Genomic DNA, 25,953 nt, shown 5'->3' with positions numbered 1-25,953 from the left:
AGAAACAACGCAGACGCACTTCGGGACTCTGTCTTTAGTGCGGCCTCGGAGGCCATCTTGTGCGTCTGTGTCCCCAAAAGTCCCAAAGCCTAGGGTTGCTAGGAGACAACCTTGGATAAAAAACGACTTCCGACTAAATTGTCCATACCAGAGTCCGGTGAGAAAACGCATGAGGTCTCTGTGTATCTGGATCCGCTGCTAATTTCATTTGTAGACACCTGGTGGACCTTCTGCAATTACCCACTACCCCTCTGGAGAGGCCGTTGACGGTTGCATCTGTGAATGGACTACCTCTGCCAGATCCAGTTATTGCTGTGACCAAGCCGCTGAGGCTCCAAGTGGGAGTTCTCCATTCCGAGCTGTTATTCTTCGTCTTGTCCAAGGCCGTTAACCCCGTGCTGCTGGGCCTGCCTTGGCTCCGATTACATGCCCCAGTCCTGGACCTCTGGAGAGGTTCTCCAGTGGGGCCCCGAGTGTCACAACAGTTGCCTGGGAAAGATTCGTTCGGCTCAGCCTCCTCTGCCTCAGTCATTGGCAGGATTGCCTGGTCATTATGCTGCATTTTCGGACATCTTCAGCAAAAGGGAGGCGGAGACGCTGCCCCCACACCGGGTGCAAGACTGCCCTATGGAGCCGATTCCTGGTGCATCCCTTCACCGTGGTAGGGTATATCCTCTCTCCTTACCAGAGACTCAGTCCATGTCCGCCTATGTTAAAGAGAACTTGGAGAAGGGCTTCATACGAAAATCTTCCTCTCCAGCAGGAGCCGGGTTCTTCTTCGTCAAGAAAAAGGATGGTTCTCTACGTCCCTGTATCGACTACCGGGGTCTAAACCAGTGCACGGAGAAAAATAAGTATCCATTGCAACTGATCTTTCCTAATCCGGATTCGCCAGGGTGATGAATGGAAGACTGCATTTAACACCCGTGATGGACACTATGAGTATCTAGTCATGTCCTTCGGCCTGTGTAATGCTCCCGCGGTCTTCCAGGAGTTTGTGAATGACATCTTCTGTGACGTCCTCTATGTTTGTGTTGTGGTCTATCTTGAGAACATCTTGATTTTTTCTCCAGATCCTATGACTCATCAGAGACATGTCCGTCAAGTTTTGCTGCAGTTAAGGGAGAATCGTCTGTACGCTAAGTTGGAGAAGTGCATGTTTTAAAAAGATGCTCTACCCTTCCTGGACTATATCGTCTCGAATCTAGGTCTCGAGATGGATCCTGAAAAGGTAAAGTTCGTCCTGGAATGGCCACGCCCTCAAGGCTTGAGGGCAATACAGCGCTTTCTGGGATTCGCCAATTTTTACAGGTAGTTCATCCCAAACTTCTCCTATTTCTAACCTCACCCAGAAGGGCATGAACGCCAAGGTGTGGATTCCTGAGGCAGAGTCCGCATTCAATAGCCTGAAGAAAGCCTTCATGTCAGCCTCTATCCTCAATCATGCAGATGTTTCCCTACAGTTCTCGTTGGAGGTGGACGCCTCCACTGTTGGTGTTGGTGCACTCCTGTTCCAGAGAGGTTCCAAGGGCAAGTCAATGGTAGGTGGATATTTCTCTAAGCTCTTCTCTTCCGCAGAACGCAACGACTCGATTGGGGATCGGGAGTTACTTGCCATCTAATTGGCCCTGGAGGAGTGGAGACATCTACTAGGGGGCGCAGCTCATCCCATCCTAATTTTTATGGACCACAAGAACCTCACTTATCTCCAGACAACCCAACGACTTAATCCTCGTCAGGCCAGGTGGTCACTGTTCTTTACCAGGTTCCAGTTTGAGCTCCATTATCGCCCGGCTGACAAAAATTTGATGGCCGACGCCTTGTCTAGGTCTTTCGAGACAGAAGACACCATGGAGATTCCACAGAACAGTATTGATCCGTCTTGCATTGTCTCGGTCAACCCCCTGCAAATTGGGGACATTCCTCCAGGGAGGACTTTTGTGCGCCTGGCTAATAGAGGGAGAATCCTCCGCTGGGGACACTCCTCTAGATTGGCAGGTCACGCGGGTACCCGTAAGACCCGAGATCTGATTGCCCGTCATTTCTGGTGGCCCACGCTGCCAAAATATATTATGGACTTTGTGTCTTCCTGTTCAGTGTGTGCAGCTAACAAGGTCACTCACTCTAGACAAGCTGGTCTGCTCCAGCTATTGCCTGTGCCCGATGCTCCCTGGCAGCATATAGCTATGGAATTGATCACTGACCTGCCTCTCTCTGCCAGATGCAGTACTGTCTGGGTGGTGGTGGACCGATACTCGAAGATGGCCCACTTCGTTCCTCTGACCAGTCTTCCTTCTGCTCCTCAACTGGCCAAGCTTTTCATCCAACACATCTTCCGCCTGCATGGCTAGCCCCAGCATATTGTGTCTGATCGGGGGGGGGGGGGTTCAGTTCACCTCGAAGTTCTGGAGAGCCCTCTGCGGACTCCTAGGTGTAATGTTGGACTTTTCCTCAGCCTACCATCCTCAGTCCAATGGTCAGGTCGAGAGGATCAATCAGATCTTGGAGAATTACCTACGTCATTTAATCTCCAAGCAGCAGGATGACTGGGTACAGTTGCTCCCGTGTGCTGAATTTTCTTACAATAATCACACCAGCGAGTCCACAAGGAATTCACCGTTCTTTATTGTCTATGGCCGACACTCACGAATTCCTCTCCTGGTGTCTGATACTTCTGAGGTTCCAGCTGCTGACACCGCTTTTAGGGACTTTTTGCAGATCTGGCAGCAGACTCGATCCTCCATCCTGCTGGCGGTCGACTGCATGAAACGGAAGGCGGACACTAGAAGAGAACCGCCTCAGTTTCTTCCTGGCACGAAGGTCTGGCTGTCCTCCAGGAATATCCGACTGAGGGTGCCATCTTACAAATTTGCTCCCAGGTCCCTTGGACCCTTAGACATCCTGCAGCAGATCAACCCTGTCGCCTACAAGCTTCGGCTGCCTCCTACCCTCAAAATCCCAAACTCCTTCCATGTCTCCCTCCTGAAACCGATAGTTCTTAACCGCTTTACCAAGATTCCTAGCCCTGCGGTTGCCTCCAGCGGCCCTTCAGACACCTTCGAAGTTAAGGAGGCCTTGGACACCAAGAAAGTAAGAGGAAAGACTTTTTATTTGGTGGATTGGAGGGGGTTTGGTCCTGAAGAGAGGTTCTGGGAGCCAGAGGAGAACCTCAATGCTCCTACCCTTGTGAAGAAGTTTCTCTCTCGCTCTGGCCCCAAGAAGAGGGGGCGTAAGAAGGGGGATACTGTCATGCCCATGGCCACGGGCCGTCAGGCTCGCTCACCTCCTGACGCCCGCAGCCATGGATCTGCGAGCGCTGGCCCCAGTCTCCTCCTCAGGAGACGCCAGCGCTCACTTCCGCTCACCTCGGCCGGGTCCCGTAGGGTGCGTGCGCACGCTCGTGCCCGCTCTTAAAGGGGCAGTGCGCGCACCGGACTTTCATGTTTAACTAGCCCATAGCACACTGGACTATAATAAAGGCTCAGCTCCTTCCTCCCACGCCTGGGAGTTGTTGTCGTACCCTAAGTTTGTCTATGCAAATGGTCTCCTAGTGTTTCCCAGTGTTCCCTGCTCCTGTATCCCATTATATCCTGGTCGTGTGCCGTGCTGACCTGAAGTCGTGTTTTGCTGTATACCACACCTGTCCGGCTTCACCACACCTGACGTCTACCTGCTGGCTAGTCCCAGCTGAGCCTGCCTTGCTACTGTCCGAGCTACCACAGGTACCCTATACGAACTATAGACTGTAACCTGCACCCTGTTGGCCAGCTGCCATACCGCAAAGGCGGTACGGCCCAGTGGGTCCATGAACCCAGCGTAACAGGTTGGCAGAAGTGGAGACCTGTACTGGCTCTCGAGGACTCCATGAGGTCAGTTAAAAAAGAAATGAATGTTATCCCTCAAACCATCAAAAAGCAGCTTGAAAAACGAACTGATCTCGAGGAGAGGTCGCACAGATATAACATTTGCTTTCTGAGTGGAGGGCAATGATAGCACAACTTTTGTACAAAAAAAGGTTACTAGACCATATAGACTGCGCTTCCTTCTCAGAATCATTTCAAGTGGAACGGGCCCATAGAGTCCCCTCTAGAAGTCCAATACCGGGGGCGCTAGACCAGGATCAATCCTGGCAAAACTTGGGGGCTCACGGGACAGAGACACAGTTCTCAAAAAAATTAGAGTCTGTGGAGAACTGACCTATGATAATCTTTCCTGATCACGCCATGGAGACGCAAACAAATCACGAAAGGTTTCTTGAAGTAAAGAAAATCTTGAGGAAGGCTGGACAGTAACACGCAATATTGTGCCAGCTAAACTGCGTGTAAAATCTTTTTTCTTCAAGGAACCGTCAAATGGCTTGAGAAACACGGTGTTTCTACGTAGTGATCGATAGGACAGGAGTGATCCAGCTAGGGGGTCTTGTGTGGTGGGGCCGGGGTCCTTCTAAGGAAATGGTCACATCAACTGAATTTATACTATGGCTTAAATTTTTCAGTAATTGTAAATATATTTTGTCAAAACCTCAGAATAAGAATGACGACACCACACGCTATAGTTCGGGATCAGTGATGCTAGGTAAAGCATTAGTTGATCATTTGGGGGTTGGTGGGGGGTACACATCGCGGGGGGAGGGGTGGATGGTTTAAAAATATATCCTTTTCCTTCTTCCTTGAAAGGTGAAATACAGGTGGTCTCATGGGATGTCCGTGGTCAAGGCGACAAAGGTAAAAGAGCCGCAGTGTTTAGCCCTACGGAGCTTCTAGAATTATTTTACAAGAAACCCACTAGACCAATGCAACAGCTCGCTGCTTGTACACACCGTGGTATGGGATCACTAGACACTCTTCTCTCCCTTCACTCTAGGGGGGGGGGGGCCCATTTTTTATATAAACCGTTAAAATGATCTATAATTGCACAAAAAATAAACCCATAAGGTTGTTCTATCGTTATACACGGTCATCTAAAGGGAATGGTCTGTGATGTATCCGCGCTCCACACTAGATATTCTGGCTCGGCTTCACGCCTTTGATGTAGATAAACGGACAGTTCCATTATTTCTACTTGGTGACTTCACGGAGTTCAGAGTTAGAAGTTGGATAGATTATGTAAACATTTTCGGAGTGATCGTCCTCCTGCGTTCACTCCATTGGCGGCTTTTACAGAGGTCGTGTGGGTGGAGGCATGGAGAGTAAGAAATCAGAGCAAATGTCATGCTAATCCAAAACCCATTCTTGTTGATCACGCCTGGACTACATCTTTTGTTATACATCAGCTATGCAAATAATATCCGGGATAAAAGTATAAAACTAGAGGTATATCTGATCATTGTCCCCCGGGGGGTCCTCCCCTATGTATAAATTCAATGCTTATTGGCTCGCAGTATTGGATAATACAGATGACTTCATATATAATATTAGGACCTTCTCTGATATCAATAAGGGCTCTGCCTCGCCGATAACTGTATGGGAGGCTTTTACAGCCAATTTCAGAGGCTTACTAATCAAGAAAAAAATAAACTGCTGGAGGAGAACGCACTGGTCCCAGCATTGTCAAATGCGGATTATATTCTTGGTCCTTCGGCCACACATAGCACCTTGCGTGGTAGGGCCCAAGTGGCTCTCGATCGATTTCTAGAAAAAGAACTCAAGCTGAAGTTTCAGGATCGGCCAAGCAACATTCGTCAAGGAGTCTAGAGCCGGTAGGACGTTGGCAGAAATGGTTAAAAGTTAAGAGATGAAGAATAAGGTGTTTTCCAATAAGGCCAGGACAGGCGTCCTCCTCAATAACCCATCCAGTTGTAGAGGAATTCAGGCGCGATTATGAGGAATTCTATTCCTCTAGACCCCCGAGTGACTGCAGGGTCCTGTCTGGCTGGTCTCTCCCCACGCTCCTGGATATAATATCTGAGGACTTGGAGGGTCCATTGATGAGGCTTTGGAACAACTCTCAATTAGAAAGGCACTTGGCCGCGATGGTACCCGGCTGGATATATAGGTTAACATTTTGAGCTATTATAATACCAGTACTCTTCTTGACAATAACCTTTTGAGAAGAGGAGCCCCCTGCTTCCATGGAGGAAGCACTCACTGTAACAAGATGGACGCCTGGTAAGGATGTTGAGCTGCTGGCGAGGTGTTAGCCAACCGTTTAATGAGATGAGATCCCTATATTATACATCATGATCAAACTGGTTTGATGCCACTAAAATCAACTTCTATTAATCTCAGGCGTCTTTTTGGAAATATTGAATTCCACCAGGACGAGGAGGGAGCCATTTTGTCACTCGACGCTGACAAAGCCTTTGATGGTGTCGAGTCGCAATATATATGGAATTCCCTCGAGGCATTTGGTATTGGACCAAGATTTATTGGATAGCTTAAGATATTATATCACTGGCCTGTAGCCAGGCTAAGGATTCATGATGATATTTCGGAGCCTTTAGACTAAACATGGGGACTTGCCAGGGACGTCCCGTCACCTCTGGTTTTTGCGGAGGCATTAGGGCCTCTGGCGGTTTACATGCACTAATGGTGTTAGATATGGGGAGATTTGTGAAACTATTTCTCTTTTTGGAGATGATATGCTGCTGTTCCTGACTGATCCCATTACTACACCCCTGTGGTCATGGAGAAATTCAACAACTTGGGCCCATATTCTGGACTAAAAATCAATTGGTCAAAGTCTGCTCTCCTGCCGCTACGGGGCAATGATTGTTCCTTCATGACCTCTATCCCGGTTCAGGCGAAGGCCGTCTATCTGGGGATTAGGATCTCAGATAATTTACAAGATTATGTAAAATTAAGTCATAAATATGAAATAGTAAAAAACCGTATGAAATAGTCAGCGCTTCACGCATGAGATGGAGACGAGGAGTGACCTCCGGCTACGGAACTGCAGTGCTGGATATATTGAATATACAGGTGTGGAGTTTCTGCCTCACAGGTGATGATATTTGTCACTTGCTGGGAGCGGCTTCTCTGGATGTTCCTGCAGGTTTCCTCGCATTCTCTTACATGAGTGCGGTCCTAGATGAAGAAGTGATTGGCTATTACTACATCTCCTCTGGGGTAATAGATCTCTGGTTGTGATGTGGGTCCTCGCTGGGACAGATCTGCTGCTGTTAAAGGTTTATCACACCTATTTGTTAAAGATGGAATGAAAACATTTTTCAATCTTCCTGGGGGAACGAGGACGACATATTCTGGGCTAGAGATGCAGGACATTGTGAGCATAAAAAATGTAACTATGGAGAACCGTTGTTTTCTGAATTTTTCAACTACTTGCCGGTATCCTAAGGTTCTCCATCTGAAATATATGAAGTACTTATCACTATTGTATCTGGTGATTTATCTGCTGCTCCAAAACAGAAATCGCAGCCGGACTGGGGGGGGGGGCGGTGTGGGGGGGGGGGGGGGTAGTTGGAAAAAGATCACTACAGAGCAGTCCGGCCCCTCCGCAGCCTCGGCGGTTCATATGTCATGGAGCGCACGACACTCCCGTCTTAAAATACAGAGCCATGACTAATGTCCCGAGCGTTTACGTGATGGAGCGGATCCACGTGTCCCGGTATGGATGGCTTCTGGCACCCAGTAATTGACGGCATCACGTTATTTCCTGAGAATACGCCGTGCATCTTCGTACAATCTGAATGGTGCTCGTAAACCACAAAGTCTTGGATGTCCATACGTTCCTAGTGTTGTTGGATGGAAAAATGACACGAGCGAGATCTTACTTCATGAAAGAACGTATAACAGGTATCCTTTCCATACCCTGGGGTCATCCATCACTATCGGGATATTAAGGGAAAGCCCATAAATGTGACCTCCGGCTTTATCCCTGAAAACGACTTCATTCTGCGCATCACTCAACATCATCATTTCTTATGGGGTTGTTACAAGGTCTGGGAAAAAGAGGACGCCCAAAATGAGCCCTATTAAATCCTCTGCCGCGGCAGGGAAGCTGAAGGGCTTTGCTCATTCCGATCAACAGCAGGGGTCGGCCTCAGGTGCTACGATGGTGCAGGCCCGAGCTCAGCGGCCTCCTCTGTATCTGATCTCACGCTGCAACAATCTCTCATCAGCTTTTAGCGGCCATCACAGGGAGTACTACAACCCTCACCAGGAAAATAGAGGAGGTGAAAGTGGACTTGGGACTGCTGCACCGGGATGTACATAATCTGAGGGACTGGAACTCAGACATCATCATTGGAGGATCTGGCCACGCTTATTCCAGACCGCACGTACCTTATCTCTGGCAGGAGATGATCTTGAAAACTGGGCCCATAGAAAACAATGTGTGCGTAATAGGTGTTTGCCGGAGGGCACCAAGGGCTCGGACGCTGCGATTTTCCTGGAGAAATGGTTCCACTTTCTGGATGCCCCTTTCTCCACTGTGGAGCGGGCACAGAGTTCCTGTTCTGGGGCGCCCCCCGAGACCCCTGAAGTGGAAGGATAGGGAATTTGTCATGACAACGCCAACATTATGCTGTTTACCGACTTTTCAGCTGAATTGCAGGAGAAAGTCTTAATTGTATCTGCGAAAAGGAGTCTACGGGATCTCAACATCGTCTGCTCCACGGCATATCCTGCAAGACAGCGCGGCGTGGACAGAGACGGAGGTCTTCACTGCTCCGAGAGAAGCACAGGACGAGAGGATCTCTAAAACGTCCAGGTCCCCGAATCTCCAGATGTGAAAATACCTTTGGTTCGTCTGAAGGGGTGATGTAGTGGGGGTTCCTCTCGCTGGCTATCAGGCGCATGCACAGCTCACTTTATGGGCAGCGGCAAGTGGAGGACTACTGAGGGGTTCTCATATAAGCTGCTACAAACGGAGGGTGGAGAGTGGGGCTTAGCGGTCGTACGGTACAGGTCACAGCGTGCGCGGCTGCACATTCAGGACGGGGAGTTTGGCTCTTGCTGAAATACATGCGGTGCAGAAATCGTGTCAGACGTTTCGAGGGATCCATCTTATTCTCTGGCTGCACAGTCAGCGGGTTGGCACCGAAGTCCATCCTTGTAGGTTATTGTTCACACACAGATATTGTGCTATTCTATGGTATTATAGAAGAAATCTCATCTACACGCAGCAGAAAAAATGAGCCGAGAAACCGTTCAGAATTCTACCTGTGGTGCGGTTTTTGAATCCACAGAATGTCAACTAATGCTGCGGAATTGCTGCTCTTTTGTTGCAGGTTTACCCAAATGAATTCAATGGGGAGGTCAAATCAGCAACAAACACCAAATGTTGCGGTTTTTTTGTGGTGGAAAAGCTGCGATTCCACCACAAAACTCGCAAATCAGAAAGCCTTCCCCCTGCCGTAGTCAACATGGGTTGCAGCGTCATTCCAGAAGGCCGCGCTGCGCTCAAAACAGAGGGACGTGTCGCTAGGACAACGCCGGGGAGAAGTAGTAACCTTTTTTCCCAGCAGCCTCCTCGGGGAGAGTCCGCCCAAAAATCTGCATCCCAATTGGGTGCGGTTTTTCAGCCGGTATTCCCTGCAGGTTCCAGGACGGACACGCTGCAAACTTTACACAGCTTATCCGCCCAGTGTGAACATAGCCTTATACTTACAGCTGATCCGGAGGAAGGCCCCCCCCCGTCATTAGCATAGACCCGTTTACCATAAAGTAGAGACCCCTGTTGCCATCATTCTACATCACTACCAGCGACCGCTGTGGATTTCAGATGACCTTCCATTTCTTGCGTCCATTATCACGAGTCTGCGCTCTTCTACATTCACTACACGTGATCAAATCTACAACAAGTCAAGAGAAGCGCACAGGGCGGAGGTGACAAGAACATTTCTTGGATGAGCCGGTGACATTTTCCTTATCACGGGTTTGGGAGGAGCGTGGATTCCCGTTTCCTGGAGACATCGTGACCTTTTCCCTGCACATTTGTATAGATTTATTGCACCCAGTTATCATCCGTTTATATCATGCGTGTTTTCTTTGCCCGAGGACTGGACATATCCCACAGCTCCAGAGTTACAGCCGCAGTGCTCAGCAGCCGTACGTTTTAGCCCTGTACGCGTGAGATCGGCAGCCGCCCTGTACGCGTGAGATCGGCAGCCGCCCTGTACGCGTGAGATCGGCAGCCGCCCTGTACGCGTGAGATCGGCAGCCGCCCTGTACGCGTGAGATCGGCAGCCGCCCTGTACGCGTGAGATCGGCAGCCGCCCTGTACGCGTGAGATCGGCAGCCGCCCTGCGCAAAACTTCCCATCCCACTGTAGTTCGGGTTTGGGCTGCTTTGTGAGATTGCGTCATTCAGAGAGATGAAGAAAGATACAGAGCAGATGAATGCCCTTGTACCCAAATATTTGCACCTCTCGTACAGACCTGCTTTGACATTACCTCGTTCTCTAGACACACGCTTTCAATGCTGCGGCGTTCCCTTTTGTTTTGGCAGAAGTCCTGCTCACAGTCCTGACAAGGGTGGTTCCTCCTACAACATAAACAAGAGTCAAAAATTCTCTCATCTCTGCAAATGGCGGAATCACTCAGCAGCAACTCACGTGGACGTCTGCGACGTTCTTAGCTCCTCATTCTCAGTCATTTTAGGATTCATCTCATGGTTAATAATCTCTTCGGTTCCCGTCTAGAACAAACCAAACGCATGGAGCGGTCAGAGAAAGCGGATGTGGGACGGAGACTTCCTAGAGCGTCGGCAGCGCTGGAGCGAGTGCGCCAGGAGCAGTAATAGTGTGTAAATAAGCCAGACATCACGGGATGCGCCGGCCACACACGGAATGCGCCGGCCACACGCGGAACGCGCCGGCCACACGCGGAACGCGCCGATCACACGCGGGACGCGCCGATCACACACGGGACGCGCCGGCCACACACGGGACGCGCCGGCCACACACGGGACAACGCCCCTTTGGTTACCTGGGCACTTGCTGGGCGCACACTCTGGCTCTCTTTCCTCTTGGCCACTCTCTGCCTGGCTCTGTTTAAGATGCGGGAGTGCACGCTGTCCTGCCCAGAACGGTCACACTGCCGATCTCGAAGCTGTCGCTGCTCATCAGTAAGTGGAGATGTGAACGGGCTACTGGCTGGACCATCTTCTAACACTGGAATACAAAGAAGAAACTCTGATCCATAAAGAATAAGGGGATAACATATAGAGCGGAAGAGATTGAGACTACAGCGGATGACCCGGGTAGGGCGATGGCCACTATTGTGCTGGGAGATGACCCGCATAGATCTGCAGTTTTCTGCATCAATGACTGAGGCTGGAGGGTCTACACATATATTAAAGTGGAGCTCCAGCTGTACTCTCTGGCGTGACATCAGGCGTGGGGAGACGATACTGCACTCTGGGTGATCGCTGCGGCACGCCGGGTGGTATAGCTGCGGCACGCCGGGTGGTATAGCTGCGGCACGCCGGGTGGTATAGCTGCGGCACGCCGGGTGGTATAGCTGCGGCACGCCGGGTGGTATAGCTGCGGCACGCCGGGTGGTATAGCTGCGGCACGCCGGGTGGTATAGCTGCGGCACGCCGGGTGGTATAGCTGCGGCACGCCGGGTGGTATAGCTGCGGCACGCCGGGTGGTATAGCTGCGGCACGCCGGGTGGTATAGCTGCGGCACGCCGGGTGGTATAGCTGCGGCACGCCGGGTGGTATAGCTGCGGCACGCCGGGTGGTATAGCTGCGGCACGCCAGGAGGTATAGCTGCGGCACGCCGGGTGGTATAGCTGCGGCACGCCGGGTGGTATAGCTGCTGCACGCCGGGTGATATAGCTGCTGCACCCACCATACAGGATCGTGCTCGGGTCCTGTTAATTAGAAACGGACCAGTACATAATACTCTCCAGACATTGTACGGCTGCCACAGTATCCGGAAGCCTCGCAGTACAACTAAAGCTTTACATTAAACCGCAAGGTCATAGAGGAATACAACTATTGCCGTAAGAGATGGAGCGCTCCCCGAAAAAGCTGAAGGCCCCGATTAACCATTCTGGAGTCTTGAAATAATAGAAACTTCTTACCAACGACTTTGTCCTTAATAAAGGGATGTGTCAGCAGTCCGGGCCACGACAGGCGCAGGGCGGGATCCTTTGTCAAGAGGCCCTGGAGAAAGTCCTGACATGAAGACGAAGCACAAGTCACCACATCTTTCTATCATGGAAGGCGCTGAGGAGCTGATCAGCAGGTTGTGAGAGAGATCTGGACTTTATATAGATCGCAGCGAGTGCAGACCTACAGGAACGGGCCGGAGCCGTCATAGGCACGCGACATGCACCTTTATAATAACACTGGATCCCAGCGCAGACCTACAGGAACGGGCCGCAGCCGCCATAGGCACGCGACATGCACCTTTATAATAACACTGGATCCCAGCGCAGACCTACAGGAACGGGCCGCAGCCGCCATAGGCACGCGACATGCACCTTTATAATAACACTAGATCCCAGCGCAGACCTACAGGAACGGGCCGCAGCCGCCATAGGCACGCGACATGCACCTTTATAATAACACTGGATCCCAGTGATGCCAAAAAGACCAGAGTAATGCCCTGTATTCAAAGCAAACCAGACAGAAAGGGAACCCCGACATAACACATTAGATGCCCACCTTTAATTCAGCAGAGACCCCCCGAGGCCATCGCACCGGCTGCTGGGTGATGATGCTGACCAGCTGGAATATGCTGTGCGTGTAAAAGGGCGGCGTTCCCACCAGCAGCTCATAGACGATACAGCCGAGAGCCCAGAGGTCAGAGCGATGATCGTACGGCCGCTCTAGGACCAGCTCAGGAGACATGTACAGCGGAGTCCCCTTAATGGAACGAACCATCAGTGTGTCCAGGCTCAGCTCTCGAGCGAAGCTGGAAAACAGAGTGAGGGAAATATACGGGGGAGATATACGGGGGACACGCTCCAAGCAGCAACCGCACCGGCAGAGACCCCGCAGACACCCACGAGGGCACAGCGGCCCTTCTCACATACAGAGGGAGGAACAGGCACATCATTCTGGTCACACACACAAGAATACCCCCCTCAGCATCTTCACTCGTCAGGACGGTCAGCACTTCATTTGTTAAACTCACCCAAAATCGCACAGTTTGACCGTCCCGTCTTTGCCCAGTAAAATGTTCTGAGGTTTCATGTCTCTGTGCAGGATCCGATGAGAATGAAGATAATATAAGGCAGAAACCAGCTGAGTGGACACGTCCCGGACCTGTAGGGTAAGATAGACCGCCATCAATCTATGGTGAGCGCGTACTCCGCACTGACAGCAAGCAGGTATAGCGGAGCTCAAAGCCCCCTCCCCCATATATCACCACGGACTCCCCAGGCTGAGCCCCCTCCCCCATATATCACCTCGGACTCCCCAGGCTGAGCCCCCTCCCCCATACATCCCCTCGGACTCCCCAGGCTGAGCCATCCGACACCTCCAGACTCTGCAGTAAATATGACTTCCCCGGACACTGGTACTTACTAAATCCTCAGACAAGTTCCCATCATCCTCCAAAATCTGGAACAACTCCCCCTCCGCGTATTCTGTGACCACCACAACCTGGGGAGGAGGAAGCAGAGAGAGGATGAGGAAGCAGAGAGAGGATGAGGAAGCAGAGAGAGGATGAGGAAGCAGAGAGAGGATGAGGAAGCAGAGAGAGGATGAGGAAGTAGAGAGAGGAAGAGGAGGAGGAGGAGGATCACTCTCAGGGCCTGTTCACACGCGAAAGCAAAGAAAACGCTGGAAAATACCGAGATCTTTTCAAGGCAGAGCCTCAGATTTTCAGCCGTTTTTAAAGCATCAAACGTTTTCTTGGAGCGGTTTTTCTATTGACACAATGAAAAACGGCTCCAAAAATGGCTGAAGTAGTGACTTGCGCTTCTTGTTACAGGGCGGTTTTTATTCACCCCGGCTGAACTAAATGAAGTTTCTCCCATTGAAATGGATGGACAGATGTTTGGAGGCGTTCAGCATCCGTTTTTTGAGGAGTTTACGCCCCGAAAAACGCCTGACAAAACGGTGTGTGAACAGACCCTTACCAGTAACTGGATTATCCCCCACAACGGCACGGACAGGAGGATTTACCCGTCTCATTAGAGAAGCTGAAAATAAACGTCTTCCTCCCATTACCACATCCGGTTAGAACAAAGGACATCGAAATGATGTAAAAGTTCTAAACACGGAATATCCAGCAACAGTAACCCAGCAAACCTGGGCGAGAAAAAACCTCTGTGCTGCTGTGGAAGGGAAAATCCAAGTATTACTGGTAAGAGTCATTATTATCTTCTCCGGACACCTCACCAGAGGAAGCGCAGAGAAGACGATCAGGATGGGACGGCCGCGGGGGAGACCTTGTGGCCGAGAGAGAAGTCCTGGTTGGCACCACATTCAGCTTGTGAAAGGTTAAAGGGTCGGTCCATGAGAATGAAGGACAAATGCCGAAGCCGAGGACGAAGACGCTGCCCCGGGGGGAGTCAGGAGCCCGAAGACCGGATGTGATTGGGTTCATCAGGCCAGAAATCCTGGATTTACCTCCCCACAACCTCTCGCCTTGATATGGAAGAAGAAGAAGAAGATCCGATTCCTGAAATCCACAGACCCCAGAAGACTGATGAGAACACGGGTACCCAACATACATCAAGATGGTGGCATTTATAAGGGTGAGGAGGGAGACTAAGGGTGACGGAGACCCCCATACTGAAGAACAAGAGTGAGAAGGAAAACACAGGGCGAAAAGACCCCCATACTGAAGAACAAGAGAGAGAGAAGGAAAACACAGGAGGAAAAGACCCCCATACTGAAGAACAAGAGAGAGAGAAGGAAACACAGGGGGAAAAGACCCCCATACTGAAGTACAAGAGAGAGAAGGAAAACACAGGGGAAAAAGACCCCCATACTGAAGAACAAGAGAGAGAAGGAAAACACAGGGGGAAAAGACCCCCATACTGAAGAACAAGAGAGAGAAGGAAAACACAGGGCGAAAAGACCCCCATACTGAAGAACAAGAGAGAGAGAAGGAAAACACAGGGGGAAAAGACCCCCATACTGAAGAACAAGAGAGAGAGAAGGAAAACACAGGGGGAAAAGACCCCCATACTGAAGAACAAGAGAGAGAGAGAAGGAAAACACAGGGGGAAAAGACCCCCATACTGAAGAACAAGAGAGAGAAGGAAAACACAGGGGGAAAAGACCCCCATACTGAAGAACAAGAGAGAGAGAGAAGGAAAACACAGGGGGAAAAGACCCCCATACTGAAGAACAAGAGAGAGAAGGAAAACACAGGAGGAAAAGACCCCCATACTGAAGAACAAGAGAGAGAGAAGGAAAACACAGGGCGAAAAGACCCCCATACTGAAGAACAAGAGAGAGAAGGAAACACAGGGGGAAAAGACCCCCATACTGAAGAACAAGAGTGAGAAGGAAAACACAGGGCGAAAAGACCCCCATACTGAAGAAAAGAGAGAGAGAAGGAAAACACAGGAGGAAAAGACCCCCATACTGAAGAACAAGAGAGAGAAGGAAAACACAGGGCGAAAAGACCCCCATACTGAAGAACAAGAGAGAGAGAAGGAAAACACAGGGGGAAAAGACCCCCATACTGAAGAACAAGAGAGAGAGAGAAGGAAAACACAGGGGGAAAAGACCCCCATACTGAAGAACAAGAGAGAGAGAGAAGGAAAACACAGGGGGAAAAGACCCCCATACTGAAGAACAAGAGAGAGAAGGAAAACACAGGAGGAAAAGACCCCCATACTGAAGAACAAGAGAGAGAAGGAAAACACAGGGGGAAAAGACCCCCATACAGAAGAACAAGAGAGAGAGAAGGAAAACACAGGGGGAAAAGACCCCCATACTGAAGAACAAGAGAGAGAGAGAAGGAAAACACAGGGGGAAAAGACCCCCATACTGAAGAACAAGAGAGAGAAGGAAACCACAGGAGGAAAAGACCCCCATACTGAAGAACAAGAGAGAGAAGGAAACACAGGGGAAAAGACCCCCATACTGAAGAACAAGAGAGAGAAGGAAAACACAGGGGGAAAAGACCCCCATACTGAAGAACAAGAGAGAGAAGGAAACACAGGGGGAAAAGACCCCCATACTGAAGAACAAGAGAGAGAAGGAAAACACAGGGGAAAAGACCCCCATACTGAAGAACAAGAGAGAGAAGGAAAACACAGGGGGAAAAGACCCCCATACTGAAGAACAAGAGAGAGAAGGAAAACACAGGGGGAAAAGACCCCCATACTGAAGAACAAGAGAGAGAAGGAAAACACAGGAGGAAAAGACCCCCATACTGAAGAACAAGAGAGAGAAGGAAACACAGGGGGGAAAAGACCCCCATACTGAAGAACAAGAGAGAGAAGGAAAACACAGGGGAAAAGACCCCCATACTGAAGAACAAGAGAGAGAAGGAAAACACAGGAGGAAAAGACCCCCATACTGAAGAACAAGAGAGAGAAGGAAACACAGGGGGGAAAAGACCCCCATACTGAAGAACAAGAGAGAGAAGGAAAACACAGGGGAAAAGACCCCCATACTGAAGAACAAGAGAGAGAAGGAAAACACAGGGGGAAAAGACCCCCATACTGAAGGACAAGAGAGAGAGAAGGAAAACACAGGGGGAAAAGACCCCCATACTGAAGAACAAGAGAGAGAAGGAAAACACAGGAGGAAAAGACCCCCATACTGAAGAACAAGAGAGAGAAGGAAACACAGGGGGAAAAGACCCCCATACTGAAGAACGAGAGAGAGAGAAGGAAACACAGGAGGAAAAGACCCCCATACTGAAGAACAAGAGAGAGAAGGAAACACAGGGGGGAAAAGACCCCCATACTGAAGAACAAGAGAGAGAAGGAAAACACAGGGGAAAAAGACCCCCATACTGAAGAACAAGAGAGAGAAGGAAACACAGGGGGGAAAAGACCCCCATACTGAAGAACAAGAGAGAGAAGGAAACACAGGGGGGAAAAGACCCCCATACTGAAGTACAAGAGAGAGAGAAGGAAAACACAGGGGGAAAAGACCCCCATACTGAAGAACAAGAGAGAGAAGGAAAACACAGGAGGAAAAGACCCCCATACTGAAGAACAAGAGAGAGAAGGAAAACACAGGGGGAAAAGACCCCCATACTGAAGAACAAGAGAAAGAAGGAAAACACAGGGGGAAAAGACCCCCATACTCAAGTACAAGAGAGAGAAGGGAAACACAGGGGAAAAGACCCCCATACTGAAGAACAAGAGAGAGAAGGAAACACAGGGGAAAAGACCCCCATACTGAAGAACAAGAGAGAGAAGGAAAACACAGGGGGAAAAGACCCCCATACTGAAGAACAAGAGAGAGAAGGAAAACACAGGAGGAAAAGACCCCCATACTGAAGAACAAGAGAGAGAAGGAAAACACAGGGGGAAAAGACCCCCATACTGAAGAACAAGAGAAAGAAACACAGGGGGGAAAAGACCCCCATACTGAAGAACAAGAGAGAGAAGGAAAACACAGGGGGAAAAGACCCCCATACTGAAGAACAAGAGAGAGAAGGAAAACACAGGGGGAAAAGACCCCCATACTGAAGGACAAGAGAGAGAGAAGGAAAACACAGGGGGAAAAGACCCCCATACTGAAGGACAAGAGAGAGAGAAGGAAAACACAGGGGGAAAAGACCCCCATACTGAAGAACAAGAGAGAGAAGGAAAACACAGGGGGAAAAGACCCCCATACTGAAGAACAAGAGAGAGGAGGAAACACAGGGGGAAAAGACCCCCATACTGAAGAACAAGAGAGAGAAGGAAAACACAGGGGAAAAGACCCCCATACTGAAGAACAAGAGAGAGAAGGAAAACACAGGGGGAAAAGACCCCCATACTGAAGTACAAGAGAGAGAGAAGGAAACACAGGGGAGAAGACCCCCATACTGAAGAACAAGAGAGAGAAGGAAAACACAGGGGGAAAAGACCCCCATACTGAAGAACAAGAGAGAGAAGGAAAACACAGGGGGAAAAGACCCCCATACTGAAGTACAAGAGAGAGAAGGAAAACACAGGGGGAAAAGACCCCCATACTGAAGTACAAGAGAGAGAAGGAAAACACAGGGGGAAAAGACCCCCATACTGAAGAACAAGAGAGAGAAGGAAAACACAGGGGGAAAAGACCCCCATACTGAAGAACAAGAGAGAGAAGGAAAACACAGGGGGAAAAGACCCCCATACTGAAGTACAAGAGAGAGAAGGAAAACACAGGGGGAAAAGACCCCCATACTGAAGTACAAGAGAGAGAAGGAAAACACAGGGGGAAAAGACCCCCATACTGAAGTACAAGAGAGAGAAGGGAAAACACAGGGGGAAAAGACCCCCATACTGAAGTACAAGAGAAAGAAACACAGGGGGGAAAAGACCCCCATACTGAAGTACAAGAGAGAGAAGGAAAACACAGGGGGAAAAGACCCCCATACTGAAGTACAAGAGAGAGAAGGAAAACACAGGGGGAAAAGACCCCCATACTGAAGTACAAGAGAGAGAAGGAAAACACAGGGGGAAAAGACCCCCATACTGAAGTACAAGAGAGAGAAGGGAAAACACAGGGGGAAAAGACCCCCATACTGAAGTACAAGAGAAAGAAACACAGGGGGGAAAAGACCCCCATACTGAAGGCTGAGAGATCGGAGATCACATTTAGTTGGTAATGCCTAGACGTGGTCACCCAGCTGGTCCTGCAGCCCCGCACCCCTCACCTCTCGCTCGGTCTCACAGCTGTCCAGCATGCGCACAATATTGGGGTGTTGAAGGTCTTTCATGATTTGGATCTCTCTCTTCAGGCCTCTCAGCTCCTTGTCTGAACGGCCAACTTTAGGGATGAACTTTAGAGCCACAACCTGCACAATTAGAAAAGCCAACAATAAAAAAAAATTAAAGTAACCACAACAGACCACCGCCACGCCAGAGATCGCCACGCCAGAGACCACCACAGACCCCCACCACGCCAGAGACCACCACCGACCCCCGCCACGCCAGAGACCGCCACGCCAGAGACCGCCACGGACCACCACGCCAGAGACCGCCGCCACGCCTGAGACCACCACAGACCACCACGCCAGATACCTCCCCCACCACATCGGAGACCGCCACGCCGGAGACCGCCACGCCGGAGACCGCCACGCCAGAGACCGCCACGCCAGAGACCGCCACGCCAGAGACCGCCACGCCAGAGACCGCCACGCCAGAGACCGCCACGCCAGAGACCGCCACGCCAGAGACCGCCACGCCAGAGACCGCCACGCCAGAGACCGCCACGCCAGAGACCGCCACGCCAGAGACCGCCACGCCAGAGACCGCCACGCCAGAGACCGCCACGCCAGAGACCGCCACGCCAGAGACCGCCACGCCAGAGACCGCCACGCCAGAGACCGCCACGCCAGAGACCGCCACGCCAGAGACCGCCACGCCAGAGACCGCCACGCCAGAGACCGCCACGCCAGAGACCGCCACGCCAGAGACCGCCACGCCAGAGACCGCCACGCCAGAGACCGCCACGCCAGAGACCGCCACGCCAGAGACCGCCACGCCAGAGACCGCCACGCCAGAAACCGCCACGCCAGAAACCGCCACGGACCACCACGCCAGAGACCACCAAAAAAACCATCAAATTTAAACCTTAACGCCCTTCGTAAATGAGTATAAATAGCTTCACCCCCAGCAACACCATTATCACTACTTAAAGGGCTCAACGAACTTCTGGCACGTCATGGTGACATGTCAGAAATTATGATTGGTGGGGTCTGAGCACTGAGACACCGACCGATCGCTAAAATGAAGCGGCAGAAGTGATCGTGTGAGCGCTCCACCGCTTCATTTCTGTTCAGCTTATTCTAGATATTTTTTTCGGTGGGGGATCAGTGCTCGGACCCCCCCAAACAAGACTTCTGACGTGTCAGAAGTTGGTGTTAACGAGGAGAAGGCGGCTGATATCATGCAACATGACAGAGGGATAAGAGCAGACTGGACGCTTTATCCATGGACGTAACTGTACACCCATTATAGCCGAGCCTTAACACAAATGGGCGTACAGTTACACCCGGAGGTTGAAGCGGGCACAGGAGCGGAGCGTGCTCCATCCACAGCGGGTACCGGCTGGAATATACAGCCCACATCATGCCGCAATGCCAGAGACCGCCACGCCAGAGACCACCACAGACCACAACACCAGAGACCAACACCGACCCCCACCACATCGACCGCCACGCCAGAGACCGCCACGCCAGAGACCGCCACGCCAGAGACCGCCACGCCAGAGACCGCCACCGACCCCCGCCACACCAGAGACCGGCGCCACACCAGAGACCATCACAGACCAGCACGCCAGAGACCGCCACCACGCCAGAGACCGCCACCACGCCAGAGACCGCCACCACGCCAGAGACCGCCACCACGCCAGAGACCGCCACCACGCCAGAGACCGCCAAAAAAAACATCAAATTCAAACCTTCACGCCCTTCATAAAGGAGTATAAATAGGTTTACTCCCAGCAACACCATTATCACTACTTAAAGGGCTCAACGAACTTCTGGCACGTTATGGTGACATGTCAGAAATTATGATTGGTGGGGTCTGAGCACTGAGACCCCCACCGATCGCTAAAATTAAGCGGCAGAAGTGATCGTTTGAGCGCTCCACCGCTTCATTTCTGTTCAGCTTATTCTAGAAAAAAATGTAGCGGAGTACGGACAATAGAAAGTGTATGAGCCCGAACTCCGGAAAAAGCGGAACAGAAGCGATCACACGATCACTTCTGCCGCTTCGTTTTAGCGATCAATGGGGGTCTCAGTGCTCGGACACCCCCAAACAAGACTTCTGACGTGTCAGAAGTTTGTGTTAACGAGGAGAACAGGGAACTTGAGAAATGCAGAGAGATGAGGTCATAGAGCAGCACCTTCAGCTTCTATAGGGGAAAGAAGTCCATCAATGCGTGTGTTCTCTATGAAACATGTAGATAATAGGGTGGCGTTGGTCCCTGGTGTCGGCACAGTCAGCTGGCAGCGGGGGATGATAGATTTTCTACAGTGCTCCCGCTGTTGATGGACAGTCACAGCACAACATATAGCACAAACCCCATTTACACTGCATTCCAGTCCTGCCACAACACGACCCGCTGACGTCACTTCAGGGATCTTCTCGGCAGCTCAGGAGAAAGTGTTAACGAGGAGAAGGCGGCTGATATCATGCAACATGACAGAGGGATAAGAGCAGACTGGACGCTTTATCCATGGACGTAACTGTACACCCATTATAGCCGAGCCTTAACACAAATGGGCGTACAGTTACACCCGGAGGTTGAAGCGGGCGCAGGAGCGTGCTCCATCCACAGCGGGTGCCGGCTGGAATATACAGCCCACATCCTGCCGCAATGCCAGAGACCACAGTTATCGCCGCCGTTTATTGCCTTAAATGCTGCGGTCAATAGCGATAACGGCATCTAAGTGGTGGACACAGAGGGAGCGGGATCCCTCTGAACCCCGTCAATCCCCTGCACGTGATTGCAAGGTGTCGATGGTTTCTACGGCAATTAGGTAGCCTAACAATGGCCTCCTGGTTGGCCATGTACGGAGTGTACATACATAAATAGTGCTGTGTATTGTGCCGGGGATCAAAAGATCAGGCCTTCAAGTCCCCAAGTAAAGGGAACAGAAAAAGTAGCAGCATTTTTTATTTTAATTTTTTTTAGAAACAGAAATAAATTATAAAAATTTTTTTAAGTAATAAAAACTCCCCGATCAATAAAAAAATGAAATAATGATAAAAAAAACCCGATACATAATAGACATCGCCGCGTTCATATCAAGTGATTTATCCCGAATGGTGAACACCGTAAAAAGTGCAATAAAAACCAACGGCAGAGTTTCCTTCTTGGTCACCTGGTCTACAAAAAAACCGGAATAAATTGGATCAAAAAGTCGCAAGTGCCCAAAAACGGTACCGATAAAAACGACTGTTTGTCACGACTAAAACTAATAAAATCTATAAAACACCTGAGGGTTCAAAATGCTCACTAATCCCCTAACTTAATTATTTGAGAGGTGTGGTCTCCCAAATGGGATCACACCTGGGGAACGTCTGCTGCACCGGTGATACAGGGGCTCTGCAAATGCGACACGGCCCCCAGAAACCATTCAGCAAAAACTGCGCTGCAAAGGCCAAATGGCGCAGTCAGTATATGGGATGTGATGTCACTAACATGATACATTATCACTATATAACAGTCAGTATATGGGATGTGATGTCACTGTAACATGATACATTATCACTATATAACAGTCAGTATATGGGATGTGATGTCAGTGTAACATGATACATTATCACTATATAACAGTCAGTATATGGGATGTGATGTCAGTGTAACATGATACATTATCACTATATAACAGTCAGTATATGGGATGTGATGTCACTGTAACATGATACATTATCTCTATATAACAGTCAGTATATGGGATGTGATGTCACTGTAACATGATACATTATCACTATATAACAGTCAGTATATGGGATGTGATGTCACTGTAACATGATACATTATCACTATATAACAGTCAGTATATGGGATGTGATGTCACTGTAACATGATACATTATCTCTATATAACAGTCAGTATATGGGATGTGATGTCAGTGTAACATGATACATTATCACTATATAACAGTCAGTATATGGGATGTGATGTCACTGTAACATGATACATTATCACTATATAACAGTCAGTATATGGGATGTGATGTCACTGTAACATGATACATTATCTCTATATAACAGTCAGTATATGGGATGTGATGTCACTGTAACATGATACATTATCACTATATAACAGTCAGTATATGGGATGTGATGTCACTGTAACATGATACATTATCACTATATAACAGTCAGTATATGGGATGTGATGTCACTGTAACATGATACATTATCTCTATATAACAGTCAGTATATGGGATGTGATGTCACTAACATGATACATTATCTCTATATAACAGTCAGTATATGGGATGTGATGTCACTGTAACATGATACGTTATCACTATATAACAGTCAGTATATGGGATGTTTTGTCACTGTAACATGATACATTATCACTATATAACAGTCAGTATATGGGATGTGATGTCACTGTAACATGATACATTATCACTATATAACAGTCAGTATATGGGATGTGATGTCACCACATGATACATTATCACTATATAACAGTCAGTATATGGGATGTGATGTCACTGTAACATGATACATTATCTCTATATAACAGTCAGTATATGGGATGTGATGTCACTGTAACATGATACATTATCTCTATATAACAGTCAGTATATGGGATGTGATGTCAGTGTAACATGATACATTATCACTATATAACAGTCAGTATATGGGATGTGATGTCACTGTAACATGATACATTATCACTATATAACAGTCAGTATATGGGATGTGATGTCACTAACATGATACATTATCACTATATAACAGTCAGTATATGGGATGTGATGTCACCACATGATACATTATCACTATATAACAGTCAGTATATGGGATGTGATGTCAATAACATGATACATTATCACTATATAACAGTCAGTATATGGGATGTGATGTCAGTGTAACATGATACATTATCACTATATAACAGTCAGTATATGGGATGTGATGTCACTGTAACATGATACATTATCACTATATAACAGTCAGTATATGGGATGTGATGTCACTGTAACATGATACATTATCTCTATATAACAGTCAGTATATGGGATGTGATGTCACCACATGATACATTATCACTATATAACAGTCAGTATATGGGATGTGATGTCACTGTAACATGATACATTATCACTATATAACAGTCAGTATATGGGATGTGATGTCACTGTAACATGATACATTATCTCTATATAACAGTCAGTATATGGGATGTGATGTCACTAACATGATACATTATCACTATATAACAGTCAGTATATGGGATGTGATGTCACTAACATGATACATTATCTCTATATAACAGTCAGTATATGGGATGTGATGTCACTGTAACATGATACGTTATCACTATATAACAGTCAGTATATGGGATGTTTTGTCACTGTAACATGATACATTATCACTATATAACAGTCAGTATATGGGATGTGATGTCACTGTAACATGATACATTATCACTATATAACAGTCAGTATATGGGATGTGATGTCACCACATGATACATTATCACTATATAACAGTCAGTATATGGGATGTGATGTCACTGTAACATGATACATTATCTCTATATAACAGTCAGTATATGGGATGTGATGTCACTGTAACATGATACATTATCTCTATATAACAGTCAGTATATGGGATGTGATGTCAGTGTAACATGATACATTATCACTATATAACAGTCAGTATATGGGATGTGATGTCACTGTAACATGATACATTATCACTATATAACAGTCAGTATATGGGATGTGATGTCACTAACATGATACATTATCACTATATAACAGTCAGTATATGGGATGTGATGTCACCACATGATACATTATCACTATATAACAGTCAGTATATGGGATGTGATGTCAATAACATGATACATTATCACTATATAACAGTCAGTATATGGGATGTGATGTCAGTGTAACATGATACATTATCACTATATAACAGTCAGTATATGGGATGTGATGTCAATAACATGATACATTATCACTATATAACAGTCAGTATATGGGATGTGATGTCACCACATGATACATTATCACTATATAACAGTCAGTATATGGGATGTGATGTCAATAACATGATACATTATCACTATATAACAGTCAGTATATGGGATGTGATGTCACTGTAACATGATACATTATCACTATATAACAGTCAGTATATGGGATGTGATGTCAGTGTAACATGATACATTATCACTATATAACAGTCAGTATATGGGATGTGATGTCACATGATACATTATCACTATATAACAGTCAGTATATGGGATGTGATGTCAGTGTAACATGATACATTATCACTATATAACAGTCAGTATATGGGATGTGATGTCACTAACATGATACATTATCACTATATAACAGTCAGTATATGGGATGTGATGTCAGTGTAACATGATACATTATCACTATATAACAGTCAGTATATGGGATGTGATGTCACTGTAACATGATACATTATCACTATATAACAGTCAGTATATGGGATGTGATGTCAGTGTAACATGATACATTATCTCTATATAACAGTCAGTATATGGGATGTGATGTCACTGTAACATGATACATTATCACTATATAACAGTCAGTATATGGGATGTGATGTCACTGTAACATGATACATTATCACTATATAACAGTCAGTATATGGGATGTGATGTCACCACATGATACATTATCACTATATAACAGTCAGTATATGGGATGTGATGTCACTAACATGATACATTATCACTATATAACAGTCAGTATATGGGATGTGATGTCACTGTAACATGATACATTATCACTATATAACAGTCAGTATATGGGATGTGATGTCAGTGTAACATGATACATTATCACTATATAACAGTCAGTATATGGGATGTGATGTCAGTGTAACATGATACATTATCACTATATAACAGTCAGTATATGGGATGTTTTGTCACTGTAACATGATACATTATCACTATATAACAGTCAGTATATGGGATGTGATGTCACTGTAACATGATACATTATCACTATATAACAGTCCGTATATGGGATGTGATGTCACTGTAACATGATACATCATCACTATATAACAGTCAGTATATGGGATGTGATGTCACTGTAACATGATACATCATCACTATATAACAGTCAGTATATGGGATGTGATGTCAGTGTAACATGATACATTATCACTATATAACAGTCAGTATATGGGATGTTTTGTCACTGTAACATGATACATTATCACTATATAACAGT

General features: G+C 48.0%; 1 protein-coding gene across 1 annotated transcript in view; it reads right to left on the bottom strand.

Annotated features, from left to right (window-relative positions):
- Positions 1-25,953, bottom strand: part of STK36 (serine/threonine kinase 36) — a 93,693-nt gene that overhangs the window by 65,365 nt on the left and 2,375 nt on the right. Inside the window, exons 2-9 of the mRNA XM_075849025.1 lie at positions 18,685-18,825; positions 13,443-13,520; positions 13,051-13,181; positions 12,579-12,828; positions 11,993-12,086; positions 10,889-11,073; positions 10,516-10,598; positions 10,355-10,445 (exon numbers count right to left, since the gene is read on the bottom strand). Of these exons, the coding sequence (XP_075705140.1) occupies positions 10,355-10,445; positions 10,516-10,598; positions 10,889-11,073; positions 11,993-12,086; positions 12,579-12,828; positions 13,051-13,181; positions 13,443-13,520; positions 18,685-18,825 (1,053 nt within the window). The remainder of the gene's footprint in view (positions 1-10,354; positions 10,446-10,515; positions 10,599-10,888; positions 11,074-11,992; positions 12,087-12,578; positions 12,829-13,050; positions 13,182-13,442; positions 13,521-18,684; positions 18,826-25,953) is intronic.

The sequence above is a fragment of the Rhinoderma darwinii genome, unplaced genomic scaffold (genome assembly GCF_050947455.1).
Source record: "Rhinoderma darwinii isolate aRhiDar2 unplaced genomic scaffold, aRhiDar2.hap1 Scaffold_641, whole genome shotgun sequence".
In the NCBI taxonomy this organism is placed as follows: domain Eukaryota; kingdom Metazoa; phylum Chordata; class Amphibia; order Anura; family Rhinodermatidae; genus Rhinoderma; species Rhinoderma darwinii.
The sequence above is the reverse complement of the archived record's forward strand: the minus strand, read 5'-3'. Positions and strand labels throughout refer to the sequence as shown.